Source organism: Aspergillus tanneri, assembly GCF_003426965.1.
Source record: "Aspergillus tanneri strain NIH1004 chromosome Unknown AapTan_8_pilon_pilon_pilon, whole genome shotgun sequence".
Lineage (NCBI taxonomy): Eukaryota > Fungi > Ascomycota > Eurotiomycetes > Eurotiales > Aspergillaceae > Aspergillus > Aspergillus tanneri.
The window spans coordinates 1,757,432-1,771,923 of record NW_022984635.1 but is presented as its reverse complement, the minus strand read 5'-3'; the positions used below and the strand labels follow the sequence as shown (position 1 = coordinate 1,771,923).

At 50.9% G+C, this 14,492-nt stretch overlaps 5 protein-coding genes across 5 annotated transcripts; 3 read left to right on the top strand and 2 right to left on the bottom strand.

The window, feature by feature from the left end:
- Positions 1-152: 152 nt before the first annotated feature.
- Positions 153-1,433, top strand: ppmA (type 2C protein phosphatase PTC7; the record flags this gene model as incomplete). Its single annotated transcript, XM_033575760.1, has 1 exon — positions 153-1,433. One exon carries the CDS (start codon positions 153-155, stop codon positions 1,431-1,433), a length of 1,281 nt encoding a protein of 426 aa, XP_033421615.1.
- Positions 1,434-2,489: 1,056 nt separating this feature from the next.
- Positions 2,490-4,614, bottom strand: ATNIH1004_011193 (PWWP domain protein; the record flags this gene model as incomplete). The annotated part of the gene is made up of 5 exons (XM_033575759.1): positions 2,490-3,103; positions 3,157-3,379; positions 3,439-3,802; positions 3,869-4,355; positions 4,458-4,614. The coding sequence occupies 5 exons, from the start codon at positions 4,612-4,614 to the stop codon at positions 2,490-2,492; spliced, it is 1,845 nt and encodes a 614-aa protein (XP_033421614.1).
- A 2,148-nt stretch (positions 4,615-6,762) lies between these two features.
- Positions 6,763-8,270, bottom strand: ATNIH1004_011192 (phosphatase PAP2 family protein; the record flags this gene model as incomplete). Its single annotated transcript, XM_033575758.1, has 3 exons — positions 6,763-7,175; positions 7,238-7,772; positions 7,881-8,270. 3 exons carry the CDS (start codon positions 8,268-8,270, stop codon positions 6,763-6,765), a joined length of 1,338 nt encoding a protein of 445 aa, XP_033421613.1.
- A 2,185-nt stretch (positions 8,271-10,455) lies between these two features.
- On the top strand, positions 10,456-11,742 carry ATNIH1004_011191 (phosphosulfolactate synthase; the record flags this gene model as incomplete). The annotated part of the gene is made up of 6 exons (XM_033575757.1): positions 10,456-10,704; positions 10,775-10,812; positions 10,869-10,906; positions 10,955-11,034; positions 11,100-11,182; positions 11,250-11,742. 6 exons carry the CDS (start codon positions 10,456-10,458, stop codon positions 11,740-11,742), a joined length of 981 nt encoding a protein of 326 aa, XP_033421612.1.
- Positions 11,743-12,163: 421 nt separating this feature from the next.
- Positions 12,164-14,389, top strand: ATNIH1004_011190 (putative C6 transcription factor; the record flags this gene model as incomplete). The annotated part of the gene is made up of 1 exon (XM_033575756.1): positions 12,164-14,389. The coding sequence occupies one exon, from the start codon at positions 12,164-12,166 to the stop codon at positions 14,387-14,389; it is 2,226 nt and encodes a 741-aa protein (XP_033421611.1).
- Positions 14,390-14,492: the final 103 nt, after the last annotated feature.

Genomic DNA, 14,492 nt, shown 5'->3' with positions numbered 1-14,492 from the left:
ATGAATCTCGTCATTGTCTCCCTTGCGGGTGATCAACCAATTTCTCGTTCATGAAAGAAAAGAAAAAAGAAAACCCTTTTGTCACTTCCTCTGTGTCTAGATAAAATATATATATCTTACAAGACTGGGGCAATTGGATCGCTGCACCCATAATGCTACTCGCTCACTATAGAGTCTACAGCTCTGTCTGCAGGACCACCGTCGCTGATCGATTCGCCTCCTGTTTCTTCCTATCCTCCACTTTATCCGTCTCGTCTACCGCTTCAAACCCCCCATTCTCTAGACCATTCCACTCGACCTCACGCCTGGGTCTCGAAGCCCCTCGAATTTCCTATCGTATAGCCGCCTCGTCGTCCGGCAAAGGCCGTCGATTTCGCCCAGTAACGAACACGTACGACTTCACTCCGGATCTCCATGCGGTGGGCGTGGCCGTAGACACCGATGATCCCGCTATCCGACGAAAGTGGAGGCCAGACAGCGGCGAGGATGCCTTCTTCGTGAGCAGAGTCGGACGACGAGAATACCCCGGGGCCGTCGCCTTCGCGGTGGCAGACGGTGTTGGGGGCTGGTCCGAGTCCAAAGTCGACCCGGCCGACTTCTCGCATGCCCTATGCTATTACATGGCCGAGTCGGCCCTGGGCTGGGACAAACCCCCGGAGCAGCTACGGGCGAAGGGTCTCCTGCAGACGGGATACGACCAGGTGGTGGCCGACAAGACCATCCGGGCAGGAGGCAGCACGGCCTCGGTGGGCGTGGGACTGTCCGATGGACGAGTCGAACTGGCCAACCTGGGAGACTCCGGCTCTGTCCTGCTACGTCTCGCCGCCGTGCATCACTACTCGATTCCACAGACCCATGGCTTCAATACCCCCTATCAACTCAGTATTATCCCTCCGCGCATGCGCACCCAAGCATCCATCTTCGGCGGTGCCTACCTGGAGGATTCCCCGCGCGATGCGGGCGTAACAAACCTCCAGATGCAGCACGGTGACGTTCTTGTGCTCGCTACCGACGGTGTCTTCGACAATCTCAATAATCAAGATATCCTGAAACTAGTCACCAACCGGATGGTCTTGACGGGGGCGTGGACCGCCACCGAGACCCTAGGGATCAAACCCTCAGACGAGCTGGCCCATCTCACAAGTCCAGAGGGACTTACATCTCTGATTCCTTCTTTTTCATCCTCCGACCCTTCTTCGTCTCCCTCTTCTTCCTCTCATCCCCGCGACCAGATCTACACTCTACAATCCTTACTCGCAGCCACCATTGCAGGAGAAGCGAAGCTCGCCAGCTTGGACTTCCGGCGCGATGGTCCCTTTGCCAAAGAAGCTCAGCGTTATTATCCCGGCGACTGGTACCGTGGCGGCAAGGTTGATGATATCGCCGTGGTGACCGTTGTGGCAGTGGATGAGGGACATACCTCCCCATCTTGAACTTCTCATCCATTGGCTTTTGACCCCTTTCCTACTACATTAATGTATACGGCAGAGAAGCATATTCTACATATGTAATTGTTCTTTGTGTTTCTTTTATCTGGACACTCAGGTGCACAAATCATGGCTTGGCTATATTATATTGCACGACACTTTCCTTTTACTTTTCCTCATGGGTCTCTTCTCGTTCTCTTTCATTTCATGGGAATGGGCGGAATTGACGTATCAGATAGCTTTATAGACGATAGAACTCCTCACGAAGGGAAGGACATGAACGACTACGATGTGGACAATTCAAATGTAAATACTAGACTGACGGCTCATATTTCTTGTGTACGGTGTACGTGCAATTCCCGATCAAATCCAAGGCCCCAAAAAATAAAACGCGGACAAAAAATCACGTATCAGACAACTCACATCTGGAGTATCTGCATCGATCACAATCGAGGTGGAATCCACATTCTTGATAAAGCCATAAACTAGATAAAAGGGAAAGAAAAGAAAAGCCCGATCCAGAATCTCCATTCATAAAACGCGAAATGGTTTTCCAGCAGAGAGACGGAGAAGAGAAGGGAAATGGTGGAATATGGACCTCACGTCCGGGATCTATCTGTCTTCATCGGAATCAATCGAGAGTCCACCCTCGAGAACCACCAATCAATACTTTCATGCAGCTTTGGATAGTATTTTCTCGGGTTGGCTTCATAATCCCGACTCCCCATCGTACCCTGGGCCATGTAGCGGGGAAGGAGAAGATGTACAGATGGCAAGCGAGAGAGGAATCGAAAGATACTTAGGAAAACGATAAACAAGTCAAAGACTTTTTTCCCCCTTGGATTGGTGAGATTTCCGGCTTCGTTGCTCAACCCAAAAACGGAAAAACAGACAATTAAGAAAGCAGGGCGAGATACAACAGTAGCGACACAAAAGGTCTGTAGGAGACAAAACTACGCGAACTAGACATGCCAGTGAGGGAGAAATTAAATAGGAAACACAAAAATAAAGGAAAGAAACGAGGAAAAACATTGATCTAGGCCAATATAAGCCGCCTCAGACCTACGCAGTTGCTTCCGCCGCCTTTTCGGCTTTTTCCTCCGCTTTCTCTCCCACGATGGCTTCGTCTTTTGCCTTGTCTTCGGGAGCCTTCTCTGCCGCGGGCGCTTCGTCCTTGGGTCCCGCTGGTTCGGATTCCTCCTTCGCTGGCTCGGGGGCCTGCGGCTTTTCCGCAGCATCGGCCATCGGTTCGTCCTGAGGCTCAGCAGTATCCTGTTCGTTCTTCGGCTCGTCTTCCTTTTCACCCTCGGTATCAGCCCTCACAGGGGTGTCTACGCTGTCTTCCTTGTGGACACCGTTAGCCTTGAGTTTGTCGTCCTTGTCCTTATCCTCGGCAGCACTCGCCGGGGCATCCGCGTCAAGCACGGTCTTCCACTTGGACAAAAGGTCCATGGCACGGCGTCGGAACTGGAATTCCTCGTCACGCGGGATGGAGCTAAGCCTCACGATCATCTTCAGGACCTTGTTGATCTTGGTGGCACGAATGATTGCCACCTCCAAATCGCCGTAGTTCTCCAGCTTGGTAAAGTAGCCGGACATCGTGGTCATTTCCTCCTCCTTGGGGGGCTGGTCGCGAGAAATGAAGCCCTTTTGGAGCTTGTGGCGAACGAAAAGAACTGATCCAGGTTAGCCAATGAAGCCCTGCGCGGGCTATGGGAGGTGGTCCTACTTTCTTTCTCCTTCCTGTCCTTTGCCTCTTCGGGGTTCACCTTCTTTTCGGGTCCCTTGGACGCCCCAGGGGTTCCTTCTTTCTCCTCTTCGCCGGTCTTGTCAGATTTCCTGTTGCTGGCGGTCTGCTTGGCCTTACCCGAAGCAGGGGCTTTCTTTTCACTTGCTGGCGTCTTGGGAGTAGTTAATTTCAATTTGGTGGCGGTCTTCGGCGTCTTAGCAGGCTAAGATCGCAGGAGTCAGTCTATGATGCATCCAAGACGGGCATCATGAGATCACTCACTTTCTCGTCACCTTCGGCCTCAGCATCCTTCTTTCGTTTCTTCGAGCTCTTCGACTTCTTCTCGCCTGCATCTTCCATATCCGCATCCTCATCATCGATTATCTCCATGCTCTTACGCTTGTTTTTCTTGGCTTCTCTTTCAGCTTTAGAGGCAGCCTTTGCGGCCTGCTTGGCTTCACGCTCCTCCTGCTCCTGCTCCATGGCACGTTGGTGATCTGCCAGCAGGGTCTTAAAATATTGGAGGTCGTTGCCTTCAGCTGCCACCGCGTAAGCCGCCACGAGCGATTTCGTCTTACCTTTCTCGGGTACATCCTTGCAGGTGTTGGGATCCAGAGGAGTCAGGTCCGTATTCGTGACCCAAGCGCTGCAACGTAGCCATTAGTACAGCCGAGTCGCGCGGGGCACTACAGGGGGAAATTATGGTACTCACAATTCGTTGGTGTCAAAGAACATGATGGGGAAGGTTCTCTCGTGAGCGCGCTTGCCCCCATCAGCGTAGTCGTCCCTATAAGTACCATCGGGCCGCTGAGCGCTCACAGGACGCGAGCTCAACAGGCTTTGAGGAAGCATCTCTTCATCGCAGACGATGGATGGCCATGGGGGATAGCTTCGAAGACGCGCGAGATAGTACTCCCCCGGTTTTGCGTTCAGGTGGGTGATGCGAACCTGCGACTTCTTCCTGCTAAGCTTGGACTTGTGTTCCGGAGCGGTGCCAGTGGATTTACGCTTGGAACTACCGGATTTCTTGGTCGATCCTGGAGCTCCATTGGTGTCTCGGGCGGGAGCGGCTTCAAGCTCAGCCGGGGCGGCAGCAGCCTCGGTGGACTCTTTCGCGTCAGTGGACTCCGCGGGCGCGTTGGGTTCATCAGTTGGGGCTTCCGTTGGCTGATTCTTTTCAACAGAGCCAGTCGCATCGTCTAGTGGGAAATGAACATCTGTCAGCGCTCACGCCCACGGACCACCCACTTCTCTGAATCGTCCCAAGAAGGCTAGTGTCGTCGGGGGACAGGGACGCTTACCAGATGGTTTTTCCTCTGATCCATTGGCTGCCTCCGCTTTGCTCTCTTTGGCAGCTCCAGGCACCGATTCGGCAGCATCAATGTTGGCATCGGCAGGAGCGCACTCAACCGACGACTCACCAGCGAGCGCCGATGCGGCAGGGGACTCTTCGGCCATGATGCGCAACAGAGCTCAATAAATTGTAGAAGAAGGAGATGAAAGACACCAAAGCTTTTTCCCAATGGGAAGAGAAGGAATGTGGTGGGGAAAGAGGGGGAGAGTGGGAGTGGGAGAAGGAGAGGGAGAGGGAAAGAAAGAGAGTGAGTGAACGAGAGAAGTGGTGGAGAAGGTCGCGACGCCGGGAGGCGGGAAGTCGAACAACGCGTGCGCTTGGAGAAAAGCAGACACCACAAATGACGCAACGCCCAGCGAGAGTACCCCAAGAAAAGAAATTTAAAAAAAAGTCAACCACGACTGATTTAATCCACCACGTAGTGGCACTGATGAGGATACTAGTCTCGGATCTTGTCAACCACGCAGACAACCGTCCGTTAACCACTCGGTTGCAACGGTAGACCCGTAGATCTCACGCGACGTGCAGCAGTCCAAGCGCCAAGGGGTGAGGGAGACGACCACCAAGAGATCCAACACTCCTGGGTCGACAAAACCAGACGTATAGAGCGCCCTAGATCACACTGCGGGCAATAGAATCGAAAGAAATGATGGTCGAGCCAGGAGAGAGGATGGAAAACGGCATTCCCCAACCGCTCAAACGCGGAGACACCGCACCACAGCCACGACCGACCCCCAAACAGAGTCGCCGTCAAAGAAACACGTAAAGAAGGCTAGTTTTCAAGACCTCTCCCAGGTCGACGGTAGACAGTCGATGGAAAAGAATCACAAGGTGCACAACGATGGACGCGCCGCAGTAGATATCGACGGTGATGAATGTACAGCCCGATAACCAACGCGATGGGCTGGTTACAAGAAAATCCTAGGGGTCACGTTCAGCGAAATTCATTGGAAGTGTCTCGAGGGAATGAGGGACTGACCTGGTGCCACAAACGGTTTAAGGGCACAGTAACACTTACAGGGAGAGAACGCCAAGGGCAAAAAAACCCCACGATCACAAGGATCTGCGTGAAATCACAAGTGGTTAGGAGGGGAGAGATGCCAGAGTCTCAATAATAGTCGGGGGAAGAGGGGAAGTGCGAGAGAGAGAAACTTGAGCGGTGGTGATTTATTAAAGGACATTTATTTGGGGATCTCCCCGCGGATGACGATTCCACCACTACCTATAAGTGCAGTCCTACGCAGACCAGAGACTGACTACTCACAGCACCAAAGTACCAGGTAAATGACCTTGTCACTATCATTACTATAATTATAAGGAAGAATTGAATACTCTTGTCAACAGTATAGTTTCTTATTTCTGTGATCTCTAAATCCGTATGAATGAATGTATGTTTGTACATATCGGTTTAGTGATATTATTGAAACATTCAAGTTAATACTCTCGGTTTGCATTAAATACTTCTACAGATGAATGTTTACAACCAGAAAAAAGAAGAAAAGAAACAGCAAAAAAGGAAAGTTAAGGTTGCCCAGACAATGGCAATGGTACAGCCCAGAGATATAGTATTCACCGATCACAAGACGAAGACCAGCATCTGGATAGATAAAAGACATGGTAGTATTTGACAATCAGTCCCTCGCTATTTTCTCCCGAGTAGAAAGTTCTACCAGTGACGGGGATTTTATGACACCAGAGTGCCATGGTAGAATTCACTGCGACCTGATGCATCTCGGCTAATGTCAACCTCAATCTCACAGCCCTGCAGCACTGTTACACTCATATACAGGGAGGCCCAAAGCAGTTGTAGAATGGGTTGCCATGATCCCATTCGGAGGGAATATATAGAGTAATAATCGGCCACTAGTCGAGTTTGCTGCGTACCAAGGTATACCTAGTATGGTATACGGCTCGGAGCACCACCGCCTACAGTTTTATCCTCCCAACATTGGAGTTTTGCCCCAAACAACGTTCTGTCCACACGTCGAGCCATCTCAGCCTTCCTGTTGTCCAGTAGAGGACAGTTCTGCACGTGCAGGTCGTGCTCAACTGCGATAAATATGGATTTCATTATATTAGGACGTCCTGAAGGAGGATGTCTATAGATACATGTGTTCATGATAAAGATAAAGGCGTCTCAGGGGATCGTGAAAGGATCAGTTGAGTATGGAAGGCTATCATATACTACCAGGGTATCACCGTTGTCAAAGAGAAAAATGGTCCGTGGTGCGTGGGTTCCAGCCTCCACATTATCAGGACCAGGGGGCATATTCGGACGGATCGTCGTCGACCCATCCATCAACGTCTCCCAGGCCGTCCACCGCCGTTGGTTCTGGCTTATGTATGCGGACCACCCAGAGGAAGTAGTCTTCCAACGGCAACAGATTCAGCAAGATGCTGTTGAACTTCCATCCCAGCGCACACACAAATGCACCGGCAACCGCATCCAGAATGAAATGGTTTGCCGTGGCGATGATCGCCGTCAGAATTATGAGTGAGTAGGAAAAACCCACAGCCAGACAGGCCAGGCGCCGCCATGACGGAATCCTCAGCCCAAACAACCGGGTTATCCCAATAGAACGGCGGTGATGCGGTGGCAGCGGGATTGTCATAATGGTCAGTCCGATCATGAGGGAGTACCCAAAATGCAACGATGGCATGGCCGCTTGAAGATCTCCATTAACAAAATCCCCAACAAGTGGTAAAATGATTCGGGGGGTTCCGTACCATATTGATTACAGAACCGATTCTCTGTCCACACACTACCGGCACCGTTCACTCCGTGTACTGTGTCCACGAATCCATAGCTGCGTCCCAATTCACTGTCCGGGCCCTCCGCATTCTTGTCGCTCAACAGGCGAGGTGGCATGCATGGCCACAAGGTAAAGACCACGAAGGCAAGGAGATTGCACACGGCCAGTGTCCGCCGTCGCGCTTGGTAAAGATGCGGGCCAGCAGGTGAACGGCTCAGGAGGCCTCGGGGATTTCCTGGTTGCGATTCATCGAACCTATTGCGCGTGGTGGTGTAGTAGTAGAGCCAAACGAGAAAAGCAATTGTGCCGGGGATGTGGATGAAGGAGTATATCCAATTGGTCCATATCATAAGTTGAGGATGTCGGAGGAAAAACTGCTGAATTGGCACTTCGCAGAATATTCCGAGTGCTTCTTCGATGCGAATCAACTGCAGCGCATGCTTCCTTGCCACATCCACAGTTCCTTCCCGGAGTGTGACTGCTGTAAAGGCCCGACCCAATTGGTATGTCTATATTGTTCCATACCCGTCAGCTCTCCGTGTTTCTCTGGCCCTTTGGACAAAGGGGAAAAGTAGTAAAGGCCATTGATAGGAAATATAAAGATGGCGAGAACATACCCAATAAACCAAAGCCCAGTACCAGCATTCAGCTAGGAAGGGGAGCTTTCGAAGCAGGCGACTCAGGAAGCGATCCTGAAAGACGACGGTGTTCGGAGACGTCACCTCGACGGTGTACGAGAGGAAGCCAATCTTTCTCTGGTGCCATCGATCTTGGTCAGGCTGCAGGACGGAGGGAGACAGAGGTCGACGACTGAGTAACCCGTCCTTCGCGGTTGGCGTGGGAAAACCCGATTCGATCCAATCCGGGGAACCATCGCGAGAGAAGGCGCCAGACCGACGGCGAGCTCTGCGCACCAGAGAAAGGGAGCCCGTGGTGCGATTGATCCAAGTGCCTCCAAACAGAAGCACGATGACCACCAAGGGCTCCAGGATGGCACCAGCCCCCATGACGACCCTGGGGGATGCTGGTTAGGAGGATATGAGGGCGTGATAAAGATAATCCAGGGTGAAAAGAGACCGACAGGCAAAGACTGGACGTACGAAGCCTCGAGGGGGAGAAGAACGAAGGACAGTCGTGAAATACTCAAAGCGTGAAGAATAGAAGGCCAGCGAAGAGAAAGTGCATCCTCGTCAGGGAAAGAGAACGACGCTAGGGGATGGGGGAGGGACTCTAGAGCCAGCGTTCCAACCAGGAACCGGCCAGTCTTTTAGTAGGACAGAGTAGTGAGATAGCGAACAGGAAGAGGGAAGGAGGAAAGAGAAGGTGGTGGACTAAGAGGCAGTATAGTCCGCTACTACTGGCCACGCTTCCCTTCGTGGGTAGTATTGGTATTGATTTCTGTCTGTCTTTTTCCCTTTTCTTTTCTTTACTTTTCCTTTTTTGTTTTTTTGCTTAGGTGGATAACATTAGGAAATAGGGAATGCAGCACATCTTAGCTAACTCTTTCATCTTACTGGACCCATGTTCAGGGGTTGGTGGTGTTTGGAAATACACAGGCGAACATCATTGGTGCACAAGCCCTCTAACTTCTCATTACTGACTGTTCTCTCCAGTTGCCAAGAACTTGGGAAGCCACTAAGTATGATGACCATGTTAAGACCCCTCCTTGGAGTCCCAAAGGACTGTGAGAATCAGGACGCTTGGTAGTGCGAGATATTGGAGATATTCGAGTACAACGAAGTGGCGATGCCAAGGAAGGAGCACCGAAGGAACGGGATAATGGAGGAGTCCTCATCTGATGATACTCGAGGTCTAGGGTGAAATCTAATGGATAAAGGCAGACAGAAATATGTGACGTGGACATGGGCACGGGACAGATGCCCAAAGATGGCCAGTTCTCACCCGACGAGAAAACCTCGAAAGGGAATCGGGAATCGGAAGAAACACCGAGCTACTCTTAGCCTCTTCTAAATTCTTGCCAAGGGCGGAGACCAACTCTCCAGGGAAGTCAGGATGCATAAAATGACGAAATAATGCATATTCGGGGGTCCTGGGTTGCCCGTAGCAAAGGCTCGTGGATCAGTTTATATTTTATCAGCCCTGTCTGCTGCCTCTACTCCGCTTGACCCACGCCTGCCAAGGAATGCCAGTGGGGTAGTGCTGTCATCTCTTTCCCTAATGACCCAAGAATGATCACCAATTCAATGTAATATGTACAATGTCGACTCGACTGGGTCCCGCCAAGTACCGGGATACCGTGGGGACTTAACCTGGTGGATAAAAACAAAAATTCATTCTGCACAGCTCCACACGACTTTAAAATCTTGCCTCGGTATCACTGCTTGGAATTGGATCAGATAATCATAGCGGACCTTTGAGTAATGAGATTTTATGTAGAACAGTAACGTTGAAACTAGAAAATTGTTCTTGACGGGACAGCCCGTGTGGAGACCACTGGAAAGGGTTCAGAAACATGTTTCCCGTACAGCAGTGCTCTACCGTTATCATCTGTTGGAAGTTCTCCTCCATCCGAATATCTTCATCGGACGCGGAACCATCGGCTCCGATGTTGCCGTCTTATCCGACTCAGTGCTCTGTAGAGTGTAGACTGGTGTTGATGCTTTGCATTTGTTCAAATGGATTATTCAATCATTTGAATACGAAATGGTCGACTACGTAGTGTTCCGCCGTTTCCGAGGATATGAATATGAACCGTTAAGGTTATGCACAGGATGCATAAACTGATGACCAACCCAAATAGGTAACCAACTAGCACACCCAGTTCTATAACTACTCCTACGACAGGAGAAGCTGAGGATCATGGGCATAGCAGAATGGAATCTGCTGTAGAAGCTCTAGCATTCTCTTGCATCTTGTTTCCAAAAGCTTTGGGGCATCTTCCTTTGTTCACCGAGTATGACGTCACTGGTATGCAACTCTGTCCCACGTTTACCGTGTTTACTTCACTGCGGTTGATTGTTGCAGCACGTAGACGTCGATCATGTTCCCTGTTTCTGTCCCGCAGGTGAGCTATGTTTTACGTCAGAACCGTTCATTCCACAGAATACATCGGGAAACCATTTAAGCCCGATGTTTAACATAGTGCAATGCGCAAAAGTGTCCAGAAGGAACGTTTGATAAGCAACTGATCATTACTAGGCATCTATCGGATACATAATTTACTACGTCCCAATGTTGTCTGTACCTCATGTTATTCCCAGTTCGTCAAGAAACATCTTGAGCCTTGCCACACGACAAATCCCCAGAGTGACAGTGTCCACCGGGCTATCTCATCGACGCTTGTCAACTAAAAAGTCTGTAAACAATGGAGTGACATTGCTTCAGGACAAAAATAATGGGCTCGGCTTCGCCCGGTCCAACCCGCGACCCCCAAAGCCAAGGACCAAGGGCGTCACGGAAATCCGAGGGCCCTACTATTCGGTAGGCTGTGTCCAGGATGGTACCCTGTCATCCACGGAATACGCAATCTAAGTGGTGTATTGCACTCTAGGTAATGGGGAAAAGATACCTGGCGGATGTGCTGGAGACGTAAGTCCTAACGATGTGTATCGGACGGGAGGAGACACTATTGACACCTTCGGTAGTATGGACACGCATGTGGATGGCCTGAAATTCGCCGGAGGTAGGGTCCAAGTGCTCGTACGAGAGCGCACGTCGCTGATATTGTCAGGATCTTTCTCTCTATTCCAGGAGAAGTCCCTCAGGGAATTGATTAACCTTGCCCATGAACATGGGGTTTATGTCTCAACAGTGAGTCTCCTGTAGCCCTCAAGGAAAATATCCTTGTTCTTCTAATCGCGTAATTACAAACACAGGGGGGATGGGCTGAGCATCTTCTTACCCATCCGGACCCCAATGCCGTGTTTGACAAATACCTTCAAAAATGCAAAGAATTAGGGTTTGTCGGCCATTCTTCCTGATCTTCTATGTTGACTGTCCCACGTCTAATACTCGTGATCTTCCAGATTTGACGTGATAGAGCTGTCATCGGGCTTTTTGTCATTCCCAGAAGAAGATTGGCTTCGACTGGTCGACAAAGTTCATTCCTACAAGTTGACAGCGAAACCTGAACTGGGCATCCAATTCGGCGCTGGAGGTGATACCCCCGCCTCCGAACTGGAAGCAATTGGTACCTCCGACCCAGGCAAGCTGGTTAGCTTGGGTCACAAATTTCTGGATGCCGGTGTGGAACGCTTGATGATTGAGTCCGAGGGGATCACGGAAAACGTGCAGTCGTGGCGGACCGATGTGGTGTCCAAGATCATGAAAGAGCTGCCCCCGGAGAGGGTCATGTTTGAGGCAGCAGATCCAAAAGTGTTCAACTGGTATATCCGGGAGTTTGGCATCGATGTCAACCTGTTCGTTGACCATAGCCAGATTGTACAGCTTTCATGCTTGCGTCATGGAATCTGGGGCACTGCCGACACCTGGGGAAAGATTGTTTCTTTCCGGCCATAGTTGATTGTTCATTCACAAATCTGAAGTTGTTTATTCAGCTGATTCCCGCTGCAATGAGTTCATCACCGTACGAAAGAGTAATGCCAGGAGTAGAAGTAGAAATCAGGCCGTCATCTTAGTCAGCAAGCTACTCCGCTCAAAGGCCGGGGAAAGTACTCCGTAGCAAATCCTCTCTTTTCCATTCCTCACATTGATATTCCTGTCGGCCTTCCCTTGGTCTATTCGGTCGCTGGGGAAGGGATGTTATGTCTGCCACAGACCTCAGCTAGACAGTCAGGGTTTCATCTTGATCGCCGTGTTGACCCTACACGGCCAGCTCCGGCAGTCCTGAATTCCCCGCTCCGATGGCAGTGCCTTAGACGGACAACAAATACTAGCTTAGTAGTCAAGATTTACAAGCTTGAGAGGCCGTCTGGTCATTATGCCAAAAGCTAGTACTACTCCTGGAGCTCGGCTTCGATGCAGGAGAGCATGTGACAGCTGTAAGCGAAGGAAGCAGAAATGCAACGGAGAACAGCCATGTACGATATGCGTACAACGCCACAAAGAGTCTGAGTGCTATTTCTCAGACAAATCGGCCCGTCTGCTTCGACCGAATAACAACTCGAAGGAGACCATGCTACTGAACGAGCATATGGTACCGACACCGCAAAGGCAGACCGCTATGGACCGCCTATTGAATTCGCTTGAAGACCACAGTGCCAACCTGGACCAACAAGCCGCAGATGATAAGGAGGGGACGGCACCAGTCCCAAAAGTGACCAGACTGCTTCGTGATGGTCAGGGAAAGTTTATGTATATTGGTGACTCAGCGAGTCTGTCGTTTCTCCAGAGCGTTCGCCGCATTGTGTCTTCTTGTATTGGCAACTGTGAATTTACTGAGGATAGCTCGCGCCATTCAATGCTTGAGGCTTTCCAGAATAGCTCTGCGACGCAAACAGGGCTGTTAATCCCCCCTCCGAGCAATGATGAAGCCCAGCGATTGGCGCGCCAGTATGTCCTCGCCACCAGCCCATTGCTGGATTTGTTCGACCTGAATGAATTCCACCTCCGGCTTGCCAATTGGGTCGAGAATCCAACTGGAGATGAGGATACCGTAAGCTCAATATTTTATCTCGTCCTCGCCATCGGTGCGCAGGTATCAGATATCAACCAGACGTTGGCCGAGCAATACTTTGTTAGCGGTCGCCAGCTGGCGTTTTCAGCTTTTACGGAGACTCCCAGCAGTTACACCATCCAATCGTATGTCCTGATTTCTATGTACATGCTGGGTGCCTGTCGACGGAATGGAGCTTTCATGAATCTTGGGATTGCTCTACGGGCAGCATATGCGGTGGGGATCCATAGGAGAGATACGAATGCGCTCTTCTGCACGCGAGAGCGGCGGGCCAGAGAACGCATGTGGAAAAGCCTCCGCATGATGGATCTCTTTCTCAGTGCGTCCTTAGGTCGTCCTCCTGCCACATCAGATTTCGACTACGAATTCCGTGAGGACGGTACATCTCCGGAAGAGTCACAGCTTGTCCAACCTGGAGAACAGTTATCATCGGCGGTGGTTTCATTATGTCGTATTTTTGAACGGATCCTGACTGAAGTTTACATGCGACAAGTCGTCTCCATCAATGTAGCAGACACTATTTCAAATCAGCATCGTGTCTGGGTCCGAAATCTACCTGCATCTATGCAGATGCAGACGGAGCGGCTCGACTCTGGTTCTCTTGAGAACACCTTGGCTGCTGCCCATGTCTTCGGCTCTTACTACTGGTCGATCATCCTTCTGACGCGACCGTTCCTCATTTTCCGGGTGTCGCAGTATGTGAGAAATCGGAGTGACCCAAGCAATCTCTCTGAGCTGAGGAATAGCAGCTCTCGCATTTCCCTATTCGCCGATGCGTGTGTCTATTCCGCATTAAGGGGACTTAATATTGTCGAGGGTCTGTCTCATTTTACATCTCTCCCACGACGACTACCTTTCCTGATTAATTCGGTGTTCAACTCCGCAATCGTCCTGGGGGCGGCTTTCTTCGCCGACTATGACAACCTTCTTCCACTCGAGGAAGGTATGGGCAAGGCCGAACAATTCCTCGGCCTTTTTGTCCCACACGATCCGCATGCGTGTCGCTTCTTCCAGATCATCAAATACCTCCGTAATGCCGTAGCCGAATACGTACGTCGACGGAATCGCCAATGGATGGAGCGCCGTAGCCGACAGGTCGACCAACTGTTCGGCCAAGTAGGGCCGGCGGAGTCGTCCGCTGCGAACAATGGTGTCTCGATACCCCATCAAAGTGAACCAACTGTGTCTTCCCCGCTATCATCGGAGAAATTTGCTGGTCCTCTACTCTCGCAGCCGCCAGAGCCAGCAGCTACCACAGCCCAACCGGATCATGATATCTGGGACACTCTCTATGGAGTCGACGGCGCAGCCACTCTTCCCCACGACACCGCTATCTCTACCTTAACAACAACGGGGATACCGATCGGCTGTTCACCAGGAGACACTATCCCATCCGGCCAGCTGGCAGATCGATCAAGTATGATGGATGCTAGAGGCCAAACGCCTCTATCCGATGTGATATTGCCGGACAATGGTCTCCTCTACATGGCTGAAGATCTCCCTGTGTTTGGGCTGTGGGAAGATACATGATCATTCTCTCACTCACAAACACACTCACACGATTTTTTTCTTTTCTTTTTTTTTTTTCAAATTCCTTCCCTGGTCATCCAACCGGCAGTACACATCGGTGGCA